The following is a 22,778-nucleotide window of genomic DNA, read 5'->3' on the forward strand; positions in this document are numbered from 1 at the left end:
CACCTGATTTTTACAACAAAAAAACTTTGATTAAAATCGAATTTCGAAATAAATTGAGTGAAAATAAGAGCCAGATTGTATCACTATAAAGTATCGAATTTTAGAGCAGTCGAATCATACTGGACTGAAGACTAGGTCAACTTATATGTTAGGCTTCTAAAATATTACCTGACCTAAGTCTCTAAGTTTTGAACATGTAACGGTACAATCTGCTTTCTTCCCTTCGTACCATAGGGTTTGTAAATCGTAAATATAGCATCGGGGAAATCACTATTCGATATTTAAGACGAAAATTCTTTTGTGTTTGCATGTTTGTTCCCAGATAATATCTACGATTTAGGAGGGCCCGTTCCCCTCCCCGAAATTTGAAAAATTTTGTACATTTTGCATAACTTCAGGCGAAATTTATGTATTTTAATATGTATTAAATCACTGAAGAAAATAAATCACTTTGGCTTTTGCCCTCACTTGCTTTATGTTCAGTTGTGTTGGTTTTAGGGTTCTTTAACAATTAATTTTCTCTCCTTTCGACGTCCAAAGCCCCTGAGCAAGGTGCAGCTTGGTGGTTTGTCTTTGCCACTGTTTTTCATCGGGTGAAGAAGTCCTGATGTAGAGACTAGGGGTCAGAGCTGAATTTAGCCATACCTCAGGGAGCGAAAGCCCTCCCCCCCTACTACGTTTTAGTATTGCCCTCTTGAGTTGCATAAAAAGTTACGTAAGTTAAGGTGCGTGTGTGTGTGTATGAAGTAGCGGTGTTCGAGCCCCCCTTGAGCCTTATTAGTGGCCCCCTGGACCTATTAATGTCCTCCTAATTATAAACTTTGAATTATAGTACCTAGGGACCTATAGTTTAATGTAGATTTCTAACCTTTTACTACATACCGAGGTTCGAACTCGGAATCCTCTTCATACAAGGCGTTGAGCTTAACAATTGAGGCGTATAGTTTCTAAATCCGCCATCTCCTTCCTAAAATGTTTCGAGAAAAACAGGAAAAACTGATAACTCAGAGATTATGTGAGATAAAATTTTCTTTTTAGAAAGACTTTCCTGCTTTCTGGACATTCATTATAACTACCAAATTAAAAAAATCTCTCTCATCGTGTCGGGCATGGAAAGGAATACCAGTAAATCTACTTATCTAATTTTTTTGAAAATTGGAGATGGCGGATTTAGAAACTATACGCCTCAATTGTTCCACCGGAGAAATCACCATTCGAAAAAATGAAATGAAATCTTTGAGTTTTACGTCCCACGCTTATGGCGGGTAGGCTAAAGGAAACGGTGATTATGAGAAATGAATGAAATGGTGGAATGAAGAAAGGGGGAGAGCCCCGAGAAAACCCACAAGTACGGTGTTTGTCCACCACAAAGTGCACACGGCGCGAGCTGCGATCGAACCAGGGACCCCGTGGACCACAGGTAAAAATTGGACCACTGTTGTTGGAAAACCAAACTTTACTGAAGAATACTTGTGTTACCATCAAAGGTAATAAAAAATAATACAAATAGTTTTATTAATACACTACATATTTACTTGTAGTACCAGCACCTATGGCCCTAAACCATCAGACGTAAACGTCCTTCGGCGGCGCCGAGTGGGCGAGCATCCTATTTACGGAAAGTATTTTCTAAAATATAAAATTGCATATTTTACTTCAAATAAGCTATAAGCACAATCCATACGTTTAAATTGTTCTATAATTATCTCAATCTAAGGTACGGTTATATATATATATATATATATATGTCCATTCAGTGCATTCAGAACTTTATAAAGGTTTTACGTTCAATGTTGTATACCTTAACGTGAAAGTACCTAATTCGCCCAAGGAAAGCCAAAATCTGATAAAAAAAAATCACTTCCAATGTGATCACCTTAGTTGTACCAATAATATGCTAACGAAAAGCTGAAAAAACAGATGGGTTTTAAGGTGTTTTTTTCAGGCGGGTCCAACCCGAAAAAACCCACCGGGTTTTTTCGGGCTGGGCCCACTTGAGCAAACCCTGATGTGCAATACGAGGCTGAATTCCATTGTGAATCCAGTTTCTTGCTTGCACTGCTCGTCAGCTTGAATCGACTACCCTGCTGTCAATGAGTGGCCCACCTAAAACTGTCTATTCTTGTATTAGTTGAATTTTGATAAGATCCCGAAAAAGGACAGGTTTGAAGGAAAAATATGGACATTTATGGCTGTATTGAGATAATGAGTTTGTTCTACACAGTCAGATGAAAGTCAATTTTAATATTTTGAAATCTAGTGCAGAATGTTGAAATCTTAACATTCGTATCGAGTTCTCTACCGAAAGAATATTATGTTCTTCAAAACCATCATTTCAAACATACACTGAGGAAAAAGTGATATAGCCATTCTAATCCAATGAATTGCATAAAAGGCACTGAATAAATTAAAGAAAAAAAAAAAAAGTATAGCTTACTGAACCGATTGCATTCTAAGATAACCTGACATAAACTACGCATAAAAATTTATAGGTTGGCTGATTTTGCAAGTTTAACGTCTATTTTCAGTACTGAAGTTATCTAAGAAAGTAGACTACAGAATAACATGGGATCAGAACTACATGAGAGTTCCTGCCAGAAATCAAACCCTGATCTCCTGTACAGAAAGCGCGTATCACAAAATTTTGACCTTTGTGCCGCAGAGCACGTCAAACATGTTCACACTTAAAAACGTTAACATTTTCTTATTTATTACGAAATTAATTGTCATCTTAGAAAGTTTCTCCAGAAACAAGTTGCATTCCTCTGTGCTAATTCACTTTTAACTATTTGGCACGCGGAAGGACCTACTTCGTGCAAAGTTACCGCATGATTGGATTGAGAAAGTAGCAAGTATTTGTATCCTGAACTTAGCAGCAGGTGTACAAAAATATTTCATTTGGCATCCTTACGCAGAGACGAGAAATTACATTTCATTAATTTGAACTAAAAGGCTCCAAACATCCCAAAGCTAACCCGACCCTACTTAACACTACCTTACTCTACTCTACCTTACCCTCCTCTATTATACTCTTTTTTAGTCAGGGGCCGCGGTGGCTCACTGGTAGAGCGTTCACCTCTGGTGCATGGGGTCCCGGGTTCAAACCCTGGTTCCGCCAAGTGAACTTTGTGGTGGACAAACACCGTGTGCGTGGGTTCTCTCGGGGTTCTCCTGTTTCCTCCCACTTTCTTCATTCCACCATTTTATTCATTTCTCATAATCACCGTCTCCTTTAGCCTAACCGGCATAAGCGTGGGACGTAACTCAAAGATTTCATTTCATTTTCTTCTTTAGTCGTCCTAAAAATTGATGGCTTTTAAATTTTCGTAGCTGTTCTTGAGGTTTTTGTCGAAAACCAGGCAGACGACCAACTTTGGAATAAATACCGTAAATTCACTCAAATAAATACTAACTGTATCCAGACATATGTCATAGAACTAAATTTTAAAAAATGCTATGTTGCCATTAAAAGAAAATAGGACGAAATTGGCAACCCAGCGCGTTGCGTTCAGAGATCAGGCGCGTCACTGACGGTGGGTATACGCGTAAACGAAGGTCTCTATAAAATATTAGGTTTATTCGGCTAGTTGCTCTCATAATACATTCACACCACCATTATGATGTTCACATTTAAATACGTACAATTTTTTTTCGCTTTTTATATTATTTTAATTTTTAACTTTTTCCTGTATTTATGACATTTTCTGCTCAATTTCAATAATCTGTCTCTCTTCATAAAATGTAATAATCCCTGTTCCTCGGCACATGCGGTTATAAATCTGAAATGTCACATCCATCACATGGAACTGTTATCTTTGAATACGGGGAACTAGGCCTAATTGCCTTAATACACCCTCATGTTTGATGTCAGCATCCCTCCACTTAAAACAGTACCATGACGTACCTTTTGGTATGTCAAAATATCATATTAAACTTAATTAGTTTGTATGAATTTCACGGAAAATATCCGATTCACTATTTCTTTCCTGTAAATTTTACCTATTTTCTCATATTTTTGAACGTACTCTCTGGCACTTAACCCAAAATCTGTTATGAACATGCAAATTATATGTAATTCCTCAAAATAATATTTATTGAAGGAATTTCAGAATTTTGAACTTTCTCTTTGAAAACTATATATATATATATCTACAAAAGTAACCATTGAGCTATTGCCATTGTAAAATATTCTCGAAAATATTCCTTTCGTTGGAGATTAATCCTATCCAACATCCGCGAAGAACACGTTTCATTCCTTTTAAGCCGACTCAAAATAGCATAAGTATAAAGCATCATATACTTCCATGTTATTGTATTACTACCTGCAAATGACAGTTAAGTTGTATGCATTACTCAGCTTGAGTGAGAGTTGATTCCTTTCATGAATGAACACATACTTTTACTTCCTGTGTAGAATACTAATGAGCACATAATTTTTTGCCAGTCATTTACAGTATCAATTTCAGTAGCATATATTAAGTATTCAGTATGCATTCAACTCAATTCGGAAGTTCTTCCTCAGAACTTTACTTTAGACAATTCGCTAATTACGGTAGCTATTTTTAATAGTCAAAATTTATATTCATAATCATCAAAGGTATTCTGTCGCCACTGGGAGGTCACTTGCCCCAACTGAGAAGCTTCTACGCTCCACGGTCTTCCGTTAACCTTTTCGTCTTCATATATGAATTTCCTATTTTGATATCGTCCATTAATTGTTATCTTCTTCGCCCCCTCCCTCTCTTTCCTGCCACCATACCCTCTAGCACGTCCCTCATGATACATTTCCTTCTTAACCAATGTCCCAACCAGCTTCGTCTTCTTAATATCATGTAAAATACCGTCATTCGTTTTCCGCTCGATACAGCTAATTCTCTCTATTCTTCTCCACACCCACATTTCGAAAGCTTCCAGTTGTTTTTCACCATTTTTGCATAATGCCCATGTTTCTGACTCATGCAGTGCAATACTCTACACGAAGCATTTTACAAGCCTTTTACTCAATTCTTTATACAAAATAATACTTTCTTCCTCCTAAAGCGTTTTTTCGTCATTCCTATCCTTGCTTTTATTTCACGTTCGGACTCCAAGTTATTACTAACACTACTACCCAGGTCCAGGTATCGAAAACTAGTCACACGTTCTATTTTCTCCTCTCCTATAATTGACATCGACCGCTTTATTCCAATCATAATGGCTTTTGTCTTTCTAAAGATAAATAAACTACGTATTTAAAGATGTAAGGTTAGGTTTAGCTAGGTTGTAAGCGAGAAAGTAACATCAAATAAGGCATTTATTCCGAAGTTGGGCGTCCACTTTCACCAAGTTTTTTCACTGTTATCTCCTTTGTACACTTTGTGTAATTTGTTATTAGGTTCATTAATCCGTGCTCTTCACAAACTTTTAAAAGATTTTGCTCGTTATCAACGTATTGCTTCACAAATGTTAAAACTGTTAGTTCATTGCCCTTGTACATTCGCCATGTTGATAACATAAATGCTCGTTTCTTTCCCACAATGCAACTGTTTGGTTACCTTGCGCCAAGTAGTTCCCTCCGCTCGCCGTATAGTCCCATGTTTATAACCGCTTATATATAACAAATAAACAGATTTTTCGAGACTCTTATATATTATCAAGCACACAAACGATCAAATTATCCATATCTTTCCTGTAAATTTTAAAAATTTTGCTGGAAACGGACGCCCAACTTTGGAATTTAACCCAATAATATTCATATGTACTCAAGGCACTTTAACACTAGTGCCAATACTAATTTAGTACTAGAATATAGACCAGCAATTTGCTAAAATATTAGTATGTTAATCAAGAATATTTGTGATTGCAAATAACAGTAAATTACATTTTTTATGCACACATCTAGGACTGTTCTACAACACACATTCCTTCTCATCACTACTTTTGAGATATGTCGAATCATCCATAGCTCTCCACACCTCCCACTGATACGAATAGAGATAGTCACTACATTACCCGGCTTCACTAATGCAACTTATGTAGAGTAAAAAGAAATAATATATGTAATACGATGTACTATCTGTATGTTTCAATTGAAAGGCAGAAGCAGGCAAATTAATTAAGCTATCTAACTTTGGTTTTAGTCCGCTAGGAAGGTGTAGTTTCGTTCAAGCACTAACAACAATCTTATTTACTCGTAATAATTCACTCACCCCTAAATTTGAGCTCGTGTTGTGGTTCTATTATCAAAATCTGTTCTGGTTTCGCCATTATTTTTCTAGTTCCAAGATCGACAACAATTTAAGAGTCGAATTTAGAATTCTTCACAAATGGCTTCAAGATTTCGTCCCCGGTATACAGTACTGATTCAGGCTTTTCAGAAAATACGCATGCGTCACTAAGTAAATATGGCGGCCACTTCATATTACGTCACAATCAACGGACACACTGACTTTTCGCATAGTTGTCACTCAATTATTCAAAAATTATGTTAAATTAACAATTCAAAATAGCCATATTGTACACATCATTTATTTCTGATATTTATATCAATATCAATACTTCCAATAGATTGATGTACCTTTTAAATTAGATTTATAATAATGTATGTTAAAATTGAGACATTTAAAACAAATGCATTAATAATTTGCATGGAATTCGAAAAATTAAAATTGACCTATGTGTATAATGTTTTAATTATATTTTAACTTTAGAGAAGAAATCTCAATATGAATTTACTAGTTATGCATTTGACAGAAAATACACAGTTTCCGAAAAAATCCAAGTTTATTGGGAGGAGTTCATTTAGCAACGCACTTTTATTGCTTGATGTATTAACAGAAAAAGTATTTTCATTGTTGAAACATTCTGTTTTTTTCTAAAGGGTTTGTTTTATTTTGGTCACTTCGGTTTTTCCAAGGGTTTTTCACGCTAATTGACTATGTCAACATCGGAAAATAGGTTCTGTGTTCACCTGGTACCATTGATCATCTGTCCTTAGTAAAAGTATTTACAGTCTGTACGCTGTGAATGTGTTGTTTAAAAATACTGAAGAGAAATTGAAAAACAAGGCATTCATAAAGGTTGTCAGTTTTATGGAGGTGATTTGTTAAATTATTTACAGTGGTAGGTCGTATGTATTGTTCTAATAAGATCAGTCAATTGTTCGTTAGTAAACGTTATTTAAAATACATGTAGGAGGTAAATTAAGTGCATAAACTGAAAAGTCACTTTTGCTATGATGAAAAGAAATGAATAGTTGTACGGTTCGTACTTGCTAGTTTGTGAATTCTCGTGATTTAAGCGTACAAAATGTAATAATATATATTTTAAGGACGATAAATAAGTGTCAGGAAGTTCAGTTCTCTTGTTAGTAAACAATTAACTAAAGAGGTCAGTGATTGTAGCATATTGGTAATTACAGGTATATTGAGGTTTTGAATGCTTTTTAATCTTGGTGTGGTTCAAGAGATATTTGTCAACGCAATCGAAGTGATCTAATCATTGGTCGTTTCGTTTATCACATGTGTATTATATATATTATCAGTGTCATTTGCTGTTCCGTACTAACTAGGAACAGATTGAAGGGCAAGTCGGTAACTGTGAATGGTTTCAAGGCAATTGAGGAAGTTCCATCTAATTGGATTATTTACGTAATATTTTGACTCATCGAATGTATATTACTATAGATATGGGAGCAACGAAATATTCCCATACAGTTTATACGAAGGTTTTCCTGTGTTTGCCAGGAGCGGCGCATAATTCATGATCAGGTTTTTACTTTAATAGGTAAATAAGCTATTTAGTTTCGTGACAACGACAGTCGTCAGATCCTTTCCGTGTAGATTTCAAATACAGCTTGATTAACTGTGGTGAATAAATAGGGGCCTTAATTGAAAAGTTTAGGATAAAGTGTCATTTTACAAATCAAGATCACGTGATGTATAGAGACGTTATGCAGGTAACTGTGCAATATAAGTTCGTTTAAAATCTATTGCTAGAAATAATTGCCCAGGTATGAAAAGAAAAAAGTATATAGTTTGGTTCGTTGATTGATTTGGGAGTTATGAACTTTGAATACTTTCTTCAAATCTCGGTCACATAATGGGTCGAACTTGAAGTACAGGCCACAAAATAGAAACGTACCTGTAAAATGTATAAACTTCACAAGGAAAATAGAATTAACTACAAAACGCGCTGCAATTAGTAGTGTGGACACGAACAGTGGCGCTAATTTCAACCATGAAAACGGTCAGCCATATTTAAGGTATTGAAACAAAGAAATGTTTCTTTATGCGCATACTCGTCCTCATTGGCGCACCTACACTCTGTAGGCCCTCCTACTTTGCCCTGCCGGAGACAATGCAATACTAGCTTATAGTGACCACATATCACAGGCTAGTATGTATCTTTCTCATAATTGCACCGAGCATGATGAAACTACGTCATTTATCGCGAAAAATTAAAACCCACTAGAGCCACAATTAGAGAAAACGCGTTGCCCTTTCAACCGTACTGCTGTGTGGCGCCCACTCTCCAGACCTGTAATAAAGTAATCAACCTGGCTACTGATTCACCTTCACTCGCTGTCGCTTGCTCGGCATTACTATGTGAATTCAGTATTGAGCTTTGATGGAGAAAAGAACCATCGTGGCTACTAACCTACTTTCGCCTATATGTTGGGGCCAGCATTATAGAACCTTGTTAGGAATGACGTGTGTTTAAAGAAAAAAAAATCTCAACGGCTTATAGCTGTACAGAGATATAAAAAAAGAAAATGGCATACTGTCTCATTCTTAAGTTACACATATCTTTAGAAAAAAAGTTTAGATGTGTAATATTAAGGTTATTATCGTGGCCTACTCACTGGTTCCTTAATTGCAGAGACTTTGCTCAGTTGCCTGAGAAGATGTTCATATCATTTTAATCATGTATGAGAAGAGATGTAAAATCCTGTTGAGAAATTAAAAGCAATCGGTAACTCTACAGATTAGTGAGCTGTAGCCAGATTAAGCTTACAGATTGCACCAAGTAGGAGAGGCCATTTGTTGAATTTGTAGCTGCAGAGGGAAATACTTATCGCTGCATTTGCAGTGACAACTTTAGTGCTCTACAAGGAATATGTAGCAACCCATGGACGTCTACAACTATATTGCTGTATATTAATATTCATCAACAGCTTCGAACCCGAGACAATGCTTAAGTTGTCACTCTTATTCATACGAAAGGGCAGTTTGTCATCCCGGGAAACGAAGTCAATGATACTCTTAGTAGATACTGATCTCCGTCTCCCAACATCCGCCCTTTCCAAGCTGTTGCTACGGAAACGGTAAACCAAATGGAGCACCTACCAACAACAACGACGATCAGAATCTGGGATTTATTGCTGGCAAATAGAACTTCTTCTCATCATGCGAGAATTGAAGGCTGCTAACAATTGGACAAGAAAACTTTTTTAATTTCCGCCTCTTGTCTCCGTACTGCTCAGATACCCATCGAGCAATGTAAAGAAAAGCAGCGTCCCTCCCGATGTGTATGTTTGTGTGGAAGAAGGTTTTATCGACCACCTGACTTTTCAGTATTCTTTAATGCCTGTTGACTGTCCGATACTCACCGCACTCACTCTGTTCGTTACTCTAGTTCCGTAACAGCTGCCTTCTTACTACCCGCTTACAAAAACTGTCTCGTTCTTTTATCATCTGTTACAAATTTTATCACCTTGCAACATTTTGATGAAATTTGGTATACTTCTGTATACGTTTGGAAAATGACAAACCCTAATAATTCAGGTTGATATGTGAATTAGTTTCAAAATTGAATGCCCCTAAAGTTCTCAAAATATACCGAAAATTGCGTGATATTTGTTCGATTGGTGTTTGCAAGTAATTTAAAAAACTAAGACATTGATTAAGGCATCATTTTAATGCTTATGAAAAAAGCTTTCAAATGGTATGTAGGACTATATTTTTTTAAAAAAATATTTTAAAAAATATTCAGATAGTTATGAATGTATCCGCGAAGTTTTATTTTGAAATCAGCGTGAGAATTCCACAAGAATTTCCACTTCCAAAGGTGGAGTTTAAATTGCTTTAATTTAGGTGGTTGTGCCACGAAAGTATTTCCATCCATTTTACACCATGAGGAACAAAGTCATCATCGGACTAGTCAGCAGGCCATTGTTCATTCATTTATAGTCAGTGATGACATCAGAGGAGGGCAAGGGATCGGACACCCCCTGATGATTACGTCTGCCCCCCATAGCTTACATGTGATATTGTAATGTAAGTCAAATAATATCTTTTCCAGAATAATAGCTATCTCCCAGATATTTTCTTTGCCACTCCCTATGAAATTAATGCTAGTTACTGTTTAAAGTTACTATGAGGAGGAAACAGATGTTCTGATGGATCTAATGCTCAGTGCAAGAACAAATAGTACTTTCTAAACTTATGTTTAGATAAACTTTATTTTGCATAGATGTTGCAGCACGTCGTAGAAAGTTGCTTTGTAATAGGGTTGGTGGTACATTCAAAATGTTATCAAACAGCATGATTTTTTAAAATTAATTGTTTCTATAACAAATGCGATTAACAAAAGATCTGCGCTGGCTGACAATAACATTCCACTTATTTGTCTCAAGTGAAGATAAAGACGACTACCACATGCTTTTATTATTATTATTAATTATTGTTATCTAATACTTTACAAAGTCATGTTCTGTTACCAAATTTGCATACGTTTGCTACGTATTGTTTTGATACCGAGTATTCAATTTTAGCAGTAAATTTTCCAAATTCTGAATTTGATTGAACCTGCAGCGCGAAAATGTTACAATAATATACATTTTGCAACTCTTCAATGCAATTCCAAGTCCCAGAGACTTAGATAGCACGAGTATGCACTACTGTACATTGTGTCTTAACCATTTTATGTAGAGGTTTCACTCCTGGTGTTAGGGTTTTCTTGGATTTCTACCACTTTCATCGTTACATTATTTCATTCACTCTCACCTTCCCCTCCCCCAGCTGGTCTAGTGTTTAGCGCGTGTACCTTTGGTGCGTATGGTCCCGGGAGAGCACAAAAAAGTAATTTTACAATCATTCACTTACATTAATCTCTGTGGGCATAACCATGTGACATTAAACGAAAAATTTCATTCTACTCATTCTCATCATCACCTCCTCCTGTAGCCTACACGGCGCCCCCCGTAAGTATTTCTTGCTTTTTGTTCTCCAGTTTTGTGGTTATGTATGTTACGCTATAACCTATGTATTAGAGGATGTGGTTAGGTGGATTACATTAACTCATCACAAAATAGTTTGTGGATTACATTAACTCATCACAAAATAGTTTAGTTTTTTGGACTTGTTAACTTCATCTGAACATTTCCTAGAGCATATTTGGAAATTTTCCTCGGTAAGCGATATGTAATACATGCAAAAACAAAAGTAATTTATTATCTGAATGTAAAAGTTGTTGAATTTGTTCTGGTTTGTGATGTAGTCCTTTCGGTTGTCTGATAGGAAAACGGAACAGGATTAATGACATATTCAGGCAACAAAGGTTTGAGCTTTGTGGTTTATTTAGTTTTTCCATTGGTCTCAAATTTCCTACTAAAATCGTAATGCAGATAGCAGAAGATAACCAAGCAGGGATTACACTGTAAGGACACTTGAAGAATCACGAATTCTCAATATTTATTAATATTGTCATTATTGGAAACTACCCAATTTTTTATTGTATATTGTAATAATACGACTCGCAAAAGTAATGTTATATTCATGTTTTATAGAACATTCATGTAACTCATATTTAATGGTACTTATTAATGTTTGTAATTATTGTTGTGTTTGTAATGTTAGTAAGTACGTATTAATGTTTGCTTTGTGTATGAGTTTTATTTTATTTCTTTTTTTCGCAGTTAACCAGTGTGGAAGGTAATAATGGCAACAACTAGTACTTTACAGGTATGTATATCAGGGTTTTCCCAATTGAGCCCAACCCGAAAAGACCTGGGATTGGACCCACTTGAAAAAAACTCACCTAAGTTTTTGAACTTTTTGTTAGTATGAGGAGCATGCTGAAAGTCATGAGCAACATTTTTTTTTTACAACCATAATCTTTATTTTATTAATAAGTGAAACCAAATATATTATTTTAATATACAGACCTTTTTTTTTTTTTTTTTTTTTTTTCACTTTTCCACATACTCTTCGTTCTTTTGCACACATCTTATCCATCGTCTTGCAAGTTTGAAAATACTCTTGTAGTAGAATTCCGTTCCACCTGCCCGTAGACACTGACGCACTGCTTCGTAGCGATGATCTCGCATCTGTTCCTTCACAAAACCGAAAAGATGGTAGTCGGAAGGTGCCATGTCGGGGTTGTAGGGAGGATGTGGAAGTGTTTCCCACCCAAATCTCCTGATCTGTTCCACAATGGCACGTGCAGTATGCGAACGCGCATTATCCTGTTGAAGGATGATTTTTCCAGGACGTTTATCACACATGGCACGACGGAGCAACCCTGTGCATCCCAGAATACTCTCCCCATAATTTCCCCTACCGATTGCACTGTCTTCGCTTTCTTCTTCGGTGGCGAATTTAAGTGGTGCCATTCCAGACTCTGTCGTTCTGTTTCAGGTTCATAATTATGGAACCTGCTTTCATCTCCAGTTACAATACTCGTCAAAAACTCATCACCTTTATGTCCAAATCTCTGAAGAGGGTTTGGGTAATGGTTAGTCTATGACGTTTGTGGTTCTCAGTTAATAAACGTGGGACCCAACGGACACAAAGCTTCTGATAACCTAAGCTGTGAATCATTTCTTTCACCGTTCTATGTTCAAAATCCAAGTTTCGCAGCGATTTCATCAGGGTGGGCTTTTTTAAACAAACAAACAAACAAAAATGAAAAATGCTTTAAATCGTATGAACTTCGTGGTGACGTTTCCCCATATCAAACCATTTGTATTAGTTTTACATCTTTCTCACTTATAATCAAGGCGTCCCACATTCAGTTCTCGGTCGAACCACAAGCCTTCTTTCAAATGTAAACCAAGCAGCGGTTCGGATGTCACTTTAAGCGAAAGTTTTCTCCTTAATAACCTAGGTATTACATAAGGATATTAAGCCTAGACATACGAAACGAAACCAAATTGTATATTTCTGCTTGCTTGAATGAATGCCTGTTGTTGTTGTATTATTATTATTATTATTATTTAAAAAAAACATTGTTTAAATATATTGATAGAAATTTGCAAATTTTATCGACTGCCTACAGAACTTCCGTCATTAGCTTAGATTGGATGTTCAGTTTTAATTTTATTGAATGATATCTACGGTGCCTTCCATTTCAACTCAGGCAAAAAAATATAGAATTGTACCATCACCATTTCAGATATTGTTAAAACTTTTTTTTTTTTATAGCAACTAGATATGTTTTTAAGAGACCCATATTTTTTTGTTTTGTCGAAAAAATTTTCCCGCCAAGTAATGGGCCATCAAAGACGGGGAGTACAATTTATGAATTGTAGAAGACATGGAAAATGGTCAACTTCGGAGCCTCACCATTCGGCTATGGAGACAGGTAGAGTTATAATTCTTGTTGTGGTATGTACATAGGGATATAAATAAACTATATTTTATTATAGTTTGGTTTGCGCATGCGTATCTTTTTGTACATAAATTAACAAATGAACGTCCATTTATCTGAAAAGTCGAAGTTTGCGAATTTTTTTTTTCGAGCACTTCTGGTTCGAATTTTAAAATTCTGTTTTCACGGTTGGTAAGACCTGGTTACCCGCTTTCCGAAAAAAATTTGTTCCGCTTCTGTGTGCAACCGTTTTGTCGCAAAAAAATTCGAGAAATTGTAAAATTTTCAAAAATCGCCATTTTCGGGCGCCATTTTCTCGAAAACACCATCTTTTAAAATTCTGGAATTTTGTCAGATGGTTCAACTTTACATGAATAATAAACACACCAAATACCATTCTCGACCAATGCTTCATGAATTAACTGCATCCTTTTAAAGTTAGCGAAGTTTCGTTAACTTTGATGTCACAGTTAGCAACACTGGGAACAATAAAAGTGTAATGGTTTGATGATGTTTGTGGTTCACATTCATTAAATGAAGAACAAAAGGTTTTCTTGACCGTTTTTTTTTTTTTTTTTTCATTATTTTGATCAAGATGGCTCTCTGAAATAGTAAAATGAGTCTCCCCCTACTCCTCCGTTTTCTTAAATCGAAATAATCTGAGGCGGAAATTACGATTACGAAACGCACAAATTTCGAGTTCACTTACTTAGAATGGTCTTCGGAAACAAAATTTCACTGATTATTATTATTATTATTATTATTGTATATATATATATATATATATATATATATATATATATATATATATATATATATATATATTACATGGACCAATCATTTGCTTGGTTGGTGTCTTCTTCGCTAATAGCATGTAACCGTGCAGGTATTCCAATAGGTGTGGGCTCACTCACAATTCGTCCAGGAGTGGATCTAGGGGGAAGAAACTTTTTTATTTTATATATAAATAGAACCGATCTCAGAGTTTGGAGCTCTTAAAAGTAGCTCTAAGTAGCAGTATTACCCCTCCCCCCCCCCCGTTCCAGAAGTCCATCGTGGATCTGCCCCTGCGTAGCACATTGTCGATAGTCACAAATGCTGAAGGTCCATGTGGAAGTATAAACAGCACTTCAACTTTACGTAATTCATGATTTATTCATAATATTTCTGCTACGCACTACTGGTTACACTGTTCAACAACGAAAATGTAAATTGAACAAAATCAGCTAATTCTTATTGATTTTGTGGTGCTGATCACGAATTTGAAAGTTATTTTCGAATATTAGCTCTACTTTTCGTTTTACAGGCATGTCTAATAATAACGCTTTAAAAATAAATATATTCGCTTCGTTTGGGGTAAAATGTTACACTGATCTGGCAACACTGGAGAAACTATATGAACGCTTGGTTTCATTGTGTTCCTTATCTCAGTAGTGTTCTGCTATTGTTAGAAAAGACAGGTTTAGTGCAGTTATCAGCGTTTTGGGTGTGACGTTTGTGTAGTGCAGGACATAAAAATACAACTACAAGTACGCAAAAATACTGGTATTTCGAATGTATATTTTTAAATAGTTGTCGGAACTATTTCAAGTGACATTTTGAGCATTTCAATAAACAAAAATGCCGCGAAATTGTGTAAACAGTGCGGATAGCTTCTGCTACGTGTGTGGGGAAGTGACATTTTCCTCACAAAAGCAGACTATAACACCACTAATAAGAAAAGCCTATCAATATTACTTTGGTTGTAAAATTGGAGACCAAGATAAAAGGCGCCCCACATTGTGTGTAACACTTGTGCCAGCAATCTAAGACATTGGATTAATGGGAAGGGGCGCTCAATGCCTTTTGCAGTGCCCATGATTTGGAGGGAGCCAAGCGACCACATCAGAGATTATTATTTTTGTATGGTTCCTTCCGTCAAGAAGGGAATTTCCACGAAGAAGAAGCGGGCCTTGATCTATCCTAACATTCCTTCTGCAATGCGCCCCGTTCCACATGGAGAAGGACTACCTGTTCCTGACCCACCTAAAGAATACAATCTTCTTTCTGATGATGATCAAGAAGTTGAAGCTCCTGAATCAAGCACTTCGAAGGACCCTACGTTTGTTGAAGAACCTCTATGTGAACCACATAGACTTACTCAAGAGGAACTAAGTGATCTAATCAGAGACTTGGACCTCTCGAAAAGCAAAGCCGAAATTTTAGCGTCACGCTTAAAGCAATGGCATTTATTGCAGGAGAAAGTAAATATTTCAGTGTATCGGAATAGGGAGAAGATGTTCACTTCACTTTTTACTATGGAAGACACACTTGTGGCATGTACAGATGTAAATGGTCTCATGAGGGCACTTAAAATTAATTACGAACCAACGGAGTGGAGGCTCTTTATAGATTCGTCCAAGGTGAGTTTAAAGGCAGTGCTTTTACATATTGGAAATGAACTTCCTTCAATTCCTGTAGGTTACGCAGTTCATATGAAGGAATCTTATGAAAACTTGAAATGTTTACTTCAAGCCATTAAATATTACGATTTTCAGTGGCTCATTTGTGGTGACCTTAAAGTAATAGCACTGTTGCTAGGTATGCAGTTAGGGTATACAAAGTATTGTTGCTTTATATGTGAATGGGATAGTAGAGATCGTGGATCTCATTACCGCAAAAGTGATTGGAGTACCAGAAAAACTCTTCAGCCGGGAGTGAAAAATGTGCAGCATGAACCATTGGTAGATCGTAACCGAATTTCGCTTCCCCCTCTACATATTAAATCAGGTCTTATGAAAAGTTTTGTTAAGAGGATGAGGCCTATAAGTACCTAAGAGGACAATTCCCTCGCTTAATTGATGCCAAAGTTAAAGAGGGTGTTTTCATAGGGCCACAGATTAGGCAACTATTCAAAGATCACAACTTCGACGAAATTCTCCACGGCGAGGAGAAAGCTGCATGGGAAAGCTTGAAGAGTGTTTGTTCACAGTTCTTGGGAAGACACCGAGCAACAAATTACAAACAACTGGTAGCAAAGTTGTTATTGTGCTACGAAAATCTTGGTTGCAATATGTCTCTGAAACTCCACTTTCTTCATTCACATCTAGACTTCTTTCCCGAAGATTGTGGAGCAGTAAGTGACGAACATGGTGAGCGTTTCCATCAAGAGATTGCAGCCATGGAGAAGAGATATGAGGGAAAGTGGAGTTCTAACATATTGGCCATCTACTGTTGGACTATTGCAAGGGATGCTCCAGATGTAACCTACAAAAGGCAAGCCAAGCGAAGACGCTCAAAATAAAATAAACATAATCCTGTACAAGGGATCACTTGTAACTTTTGTCTACATTGCAGTGTAGTTCTTGCACAAAAAGGTATTTGTACATATTTTTCATGTTTTGATGTGAATACTGATTTTTATTACGGAATTGTTAATGTTTAACTTGACCACGGTTACTTTATTTTCTGTATCGCTGTGAAACTGATATTTGCGCAATTTTGAAAAAGGAAAGGAAGAGTATAGAAAGCTATAGGTTAGGGTACTTCTTAACTCCCCAGGTTATCACATCACAGTGAAATAGATAAAAAAAAGTAGTAAAATGTAGGTTTTTACAAGGATTTTGCTTAAAAGTTCTATAAATATTAATACATTTGTGTATATATACAGCTACTGTTGTACAAGGGCGTTTTTTTTTTCACAGCCTGGGCTAAGAAATTTTTTTTATTATCATTTCCTTTCATATGCTTAAATGAATGTAAAAATCGCAATTTCAATGAATTTACATACTTTCGATCAAAATTTGTTGAACAGTGTTATCATACATATATGTATGTAACAAAAGTTCCTTTTTGCAGATTTCTTAAATCTACACTTTGAATTGCAGAAGTTCGATTTTGGGGGAAGCATGAAGTTAGTTCATGGTGACCCGTTACTGCCATAAAAACTTCGCCATTTTCCGAAAGCCAAATATGACTTCGTTGAATACCAGTTACCGGTCGCATACTTTCCCTGTTTTTCTTCCGGAAGGCGTCGAATTCAGTTCCAGGCAACAAAACGAGAGTAATACCCGGAGTTTGTACTTGCACTATACTCACGAATTCTTCTGCGGTTTTAGTGGGGGTGCGGTGGCTCAGTGGTAGAGCGTTCACCTCCGGTGCTTGGGGTCCCTGGTTCGATCAAAGCTCGCGCCGTATGGGCTTTGTGGTGGACAAACACCGTGCTCGTGGGTTTTCTTGGGGTTAATCCGTTTCTTCCCACTTTCTGCATTCCATCATTTCATTCATTTCTCATAATCACCGTCGTCTTTAGCCTAACCGGCATAACCGTGGGACGTGAAACTTAAAGATTTCATTTCATTTTCTTTTCTTCTGCGGTTTTAATACTGTGTATCTGTTTTTGCTTAAGGTTATGCCGCGTTGCCACATTCTTTACACCCCCCTCCCCTCAATACCGTCACAGAGACCCTTGCATGGCCGGTTTCACTGCAAAACCACTGCTTTATCGGACCTGTCTGCATCTCGAACATCTGAAAGCGATTTTTGAAGTGGGATGCAGCACCATCAGAAATCACTGACACGGTTTGGGAAATTGTAGACACTTATTTTCTCGTATTCAAACCTTTTTCTATAAAATATATTTTCGCTTTTCTTCGAGTATTTTTAGAATCTTGTCTATGGCTATGAGTACATGAGCCGAATCGTGTGTTTTATCGTCGTTTATTACAACAATACTGTCAGTTGTTTCATATTCCGGTGTTAACTCTGAATTTCACTTTGCAGAATAACAGTCCAGTTTTCAGCGAAGTCCACATGAAGTAAAATAGAATTTGTATCTTGAAATTTTATACGGTGGTTTTCGGTAGCAATTAATTCTCTTTAGATTTTCTTGATGTAGCCATGAATTACAATTCTTACAGTTAAACCAGCAATGTACGATACGAAACAGAAAGTGGCACAGTTTTTTAACGAGATTATTGTTTTCCCATATGGCATACGTAACACTTTCATTTTCATCAGGATCAGTAATTAAAGACTCCACACTTATTCCTTCCACTCCAGGACATTCACCACATTCTTGAAGAAGACAGTTGTCATTTTCTACGGATCATACTACTAAAGGAAATAGGTCACTCATGATAGCTTCAATACAGGCTGCACTTTTGATTTGTAGCAACGCAGTACCAGTTAACTTAAAATTTGCACAATGCACTCACACACACTTCCCTCGCAGGTTGCGGACTGACCCACTTTAGTCGAATACTGTAAAATTCCGAGTGACCCATTCTTATGTTGAGATTGTTCTGTTTAAAAAGTCAGTAAATTGCTTTGGAACGCGTAAGAAAACGTTTCGATTTTTTTTTATTTTTATTTTTTTAAACTTTTTGTCCTTTTTCGATCACTGTAATGACATCGCACTTAATTGAGACTTTGTCTGGAGCATTTCAAATCATCACTGAGGTAATAGTTCAGGCTTTTTATAGATCATCAGAATTTATTGGATGGCCATTTCAAGTAAACTTAAAACTTGTGTGTTTCGTAATCGTAATTTCCGCCTCAGATTATTTCGGTTTAAGAAAACGGAGGAGTAGGGGGGGGGGCTCATTTTACTATTTCAGAGAGCCTTCTTGATCAAAATAATGAAAAAAAAACGGTCAAGAAAACCTTTTGTTCTTCATTTAATGAATGTGAACCACAAACATCATCAAATCATTGCACTTTTATTGTTCCCAGTGTTGCTAACTGTGACATCAAAGTTAACGAAACTTCGCTAACTTTAAAAGGATGCAGTTAATTCATGAAGCATTGGTCGAGAATGGTATTTGGTGTGTTTATTATTCATGTAAAGTTGAACCATCTGACAAAATTCCAGAATTTTAAAAGATGGTGTTTTCGAGAAAATGGCGCCCAAAAATGGCGATTTTTGAAAATTTTACAATTTCTCGAATTTTTTGCGACAAAACGGTTGCACACAGAAGCGATACATTTTTTTTTTTTCCGGAAAGCGGATAACCAGGTCTTACCAACCGTGAAAACAGAATTTTAAAATTCGAACCAGAAGTGCTCGAAAAAAATTCGCAAACTTCGACTTTTCAGATAAATTGACGTTCATTTGTTAATTTCTGTACAAAAAGATACGCATGCGCAAACGAAACTACAATAAAATATAGTTTATTTATATCCCTATGTACATACCACAACAAGAATTATAACTCTACTTGTGTCCATAGCCAAATGGTAAGGCTCCGAAGTTGACCATTTTCCATGTTTTCTACAATTCATAAATTGTACTCCCCGTCTTTGATGGCCCATTACTTGGAGGGAAATTTTTTTTCGAGAAAACAAAAAAATATGGGTCTCTTAAAAACATGTCTAGTTGCTATAAAAAAAAGTTTCAAAAATATCTGAGATGGTGATGGTACATGCTCTGCCTGAATTGAAATGGAAGGCACCCTACATACCTCAATTTTAGCGAACTGATTATGATACGTTGATCATAAAATTTTAAATGCCAAGCAATAACGGAATTTTTCCCTTATTGCTTTGCATTTTAAGTAATAACAGGATTTTCCCAATGGCTAAGGCGGGAGTTTCCCGATTTATAATTCTGTTAATAGTTTCATGTGTGCAACTGTTTATCTTTTTGTCCTTGTGAAATGACTCCTGACAATTATATTAACAACTATGTAAATATAATTATATTATCAGTACAACGTATTTTTATCAGGAGTTCTTCGTGAGTGAGTCGGCAGACTCATGGCATTTGTGGCCATTTAGTCCCGGTTTCGAGTCCAAATGGAGAACAATTTCTCTCGGATGTAAGCCGGGAAGCGGTTTGGATTTCGCTTCAAGCTTATGTGACCCCTACCAAAAGAAAACAAACCTGTTTCTGTCCATATGTAATATAAATACATACAGCAAATTATTTAAACCAAAACAACATGGTTTAAACCATTGCCATCCGTGGATTTCATTCACTGTGGTACGCTTATGTCGCCTAATCAGCTCATCAACCCTTACCTTGTTGCGTTCCGTGGAGGCAGTTCGAGGGCGTCCACTACGAGGCTTATCTTCAATACTCGTGTTTCCATCCTTAAAATGTTTCACTCACCTTCTAACACTGCTGGCACCCATGAACACATCTCCATAGGCACGCTGCAGTCTGTGGTGAGTTTCAGAAGCAGATGGGTCCTCTTTAACAGGGAATTCAATCACAGCACGCTGTCGAAACGAAACATCGCTGCCCGCCATTTTGGAAATCCTGCCTGTGGTTACGTGCTAGCAACAAACAGCGTCAACGTCTGGAAAGAAAGATGTAGAAAGGTCTATAGATTGAGATGATACTTGGTTTCACTTACAACTAAAGATTACAGTTGTGGAAACATGTTGCTCACGACTTTAAGTATGCCCCTCGTATATTATTGGTATAACTAAGGTGATCATATTGAAAGTAGTATTTATCAGATTTTGGACTTTCCTTGGGCGAATTAGATATTTTCACGTTAAGGTATACAACAACATAAGACCTTTATAAAGTTCTGAATGCACTGAATGAATAAAAAACTTACCTTAACTTGAGATAATTATGGAACAAATTAATGTATAGAATCCATACTATGGATTATGTTTATAGCCTATTTGAAGTAAAATACTCGATTTTATATTTAAGAAAATACTTTCCGTGAATAGTATGCTCGGCGACGTCGAGGGACGTTATCTGTCATACGTTTGACGGGTTTAAGGCCATAGGTGCCGGTACTACCAGTAAATATATAGATATATTAGTGAAAAACTGTTAGTATTATTTCTTACCTTTGATCGTAACACAAGTATTCAGTAAAATTTGGTTTCCCAAGAACAACAGTTTAGTTCAGACATCTGTTGCTACTTTTCAAATAATAATTCTGCAGAATCAACACCAGCAATAGCATAATTCTTGTCAAATTTAAGAAGATTAATTCACTGAGTTCCGAAGACTGTGTAACGCTTACTATTTCAAGTGCTGAATTCAAACTTCGGTACTAATGAAAATTTCGATGTACAGTAAAGAAAGCTGTATTTTCGGGAAAAGCCCTCGTGAAAGAAGTGCTCGGGAAATTCCCGCAGCTGAACGCACAAAGCATCGGAAGTGAATACGTTGGAAGATATTTAATTTTTATTTAAGACATTTTGAAACATTTATTTTATAAAATATGAATTATATCTTTGTTAATTGTTTTAAATTAATTTTCGGGAAAGAACTGTCTTGCAACAAGTGCTCGGGAAATTCCCGTAATTGAACGCACAATGTATCGGAAATGAACTCAACAATAAAACCATATATTTTGCGCTGGAAGAAATTTAGTTCATATAAGACATTTTGAAACATTTATTTTATAAAACATGAATTATATCTTTGTTTTAAAGTAATATATTTGGTATTCATATTTGGCGAATGTCAGTGAGACTCCTGGGATGACTCAATCTACATTTGTTCGTTTGTCTGCCTGTACCACACACACTACAGGGTACAACTTTCGTTCTTTTAAGTTTATTTTATTTTTTTAAATAGCGAGTATCCACACTATGCGCGATTTTCGGTATTTTAAGTTTAAATTTTTCAGAGTAGAAGCACGAGACACTTAATTAGCTGTATGCATTTTGGCCACGATGCAACGTAAAATTTCGGAATTTCGGCCATTTTTCAAACAAGCGGGTATGAACGCTATGGGTTGCAATTTTTGGACTTTTGAGGGTAGAAGCACGAGATATTCTAAATTTGCTGTATAGATTTTCTCGGCGATCCAATAGAAGATTTCAAAATGGTGGCCAGTTTTTTTTTCAAAAGACCAGTGAATAGAAAATTATTGCAACTTGTGACAGTGACAATCTTGAAATATAAATCAATTTTAACATTTTTACTTCAAAGACATTGAATATTTCTTTAAAATAAGCGCTGAAAAACCCGTATGGGCCCAGGTGTATTTTTTAACTATTTTTTCAAATCCTAATGTATATCCATACTCAAAATAAAAAAATCCTTTAATTATATACGATGCTGAAAAACGTACTAGGGTGGAAATATTTGTCCGCTGACGATAAAGTAGTTGGTAGAATGCGTTCACATTCCACTAAAGTTAACAATGACAATGCCGGGAACAAGATACACAGCAAAATTTAATTCTTCATGATACAAAATCTCACCTTGTTGGGTACAAGGTAAGATTTTGAATTTTGAACTATACCCAAGA

The 22,778-nt window shown here is 36.2% G+C and overlaps 2 protein-coding genes across 10 annotated transcripts in view; one reads left to right on the forward strand and one right to left on the reverse strand.

Annotated features, from left to right (window-relative positions):
* Vap33 (VAMP-associated protein 33kDa) overlaps window positions 1-6,402 on the reverse strand; it is a 33,972-nt gene extending 27,570 nt beyond the window's left edge. For 2 of the 5 annotated variants that reach the window (XR_014132144.1, XR_014132143.1), the window contains exon 1: window positions 6,189-6,400. Coding sequence is in view for 3 of the 5 variants with exons in the window: in XM_081764510.1 (XP_081620636.1) it covers window positions 6,189-6,246 (58 nt within the window). In the remaining 2 variants the exon portion in view is untranslated. Of the gene's footprint in view, window positions 1-5,899; window positions 5,958-6,188 lie in introns of those variants that run through there. The other 3 variants (XM_081764510.1, XM_081764506.1, XM_081764507.1) reach the window with 3 other exon arrangements.
* Window positions 6,403-6,990: 588 nt separating this feature from the next.
* The window catches only part of Vps4 (vacuolar protein sorting 4), a 43,161-nt gene continuing 27,373 nt past the window's right edge, over window positions 6,991-22,778 (forward strand). Inside the window, exons 1-2 of one of the 5 annotated variants that reach the window (XM_081764512.1) lie at window positions 6,991-7,101; window positions 11,897-11,942. In XM_081764512.1, coding sequence (XP_081620638.1) covers window positions 11,919-11,942 — 24 coding nt within the window. In that variant the 5' untranslated portion in view covers window positions 6,991-7,101; window positions 11,897-11,918. Of the gene's footprint in view, window positions 7,102-7,201; window positions 7,400-7,567; window positions 7,765-11,896; window positions 11,943-22,778 lie in introns of those variants that run through there. The other 4 variants (XM_081764513.1, XM_081764511.1, XM_081764515.1 and 1 more) reach the window with 4 other exon arrangements.

The sequence above is a fragment of the Thermobia domestica genome, chromosome 7 (assembly GCF_964235325.1).
Source record: "Thermobia domestica chromosome 7, izTheDome1.hap1.1, whole genome shotgun sequence".
Taxonomy (NCBI): Eukaryota; Metazoa; Arthropoda; class Insecta; order Zygentoma; family Lepismatidae; genus Thermobia; species Thermobia domestica.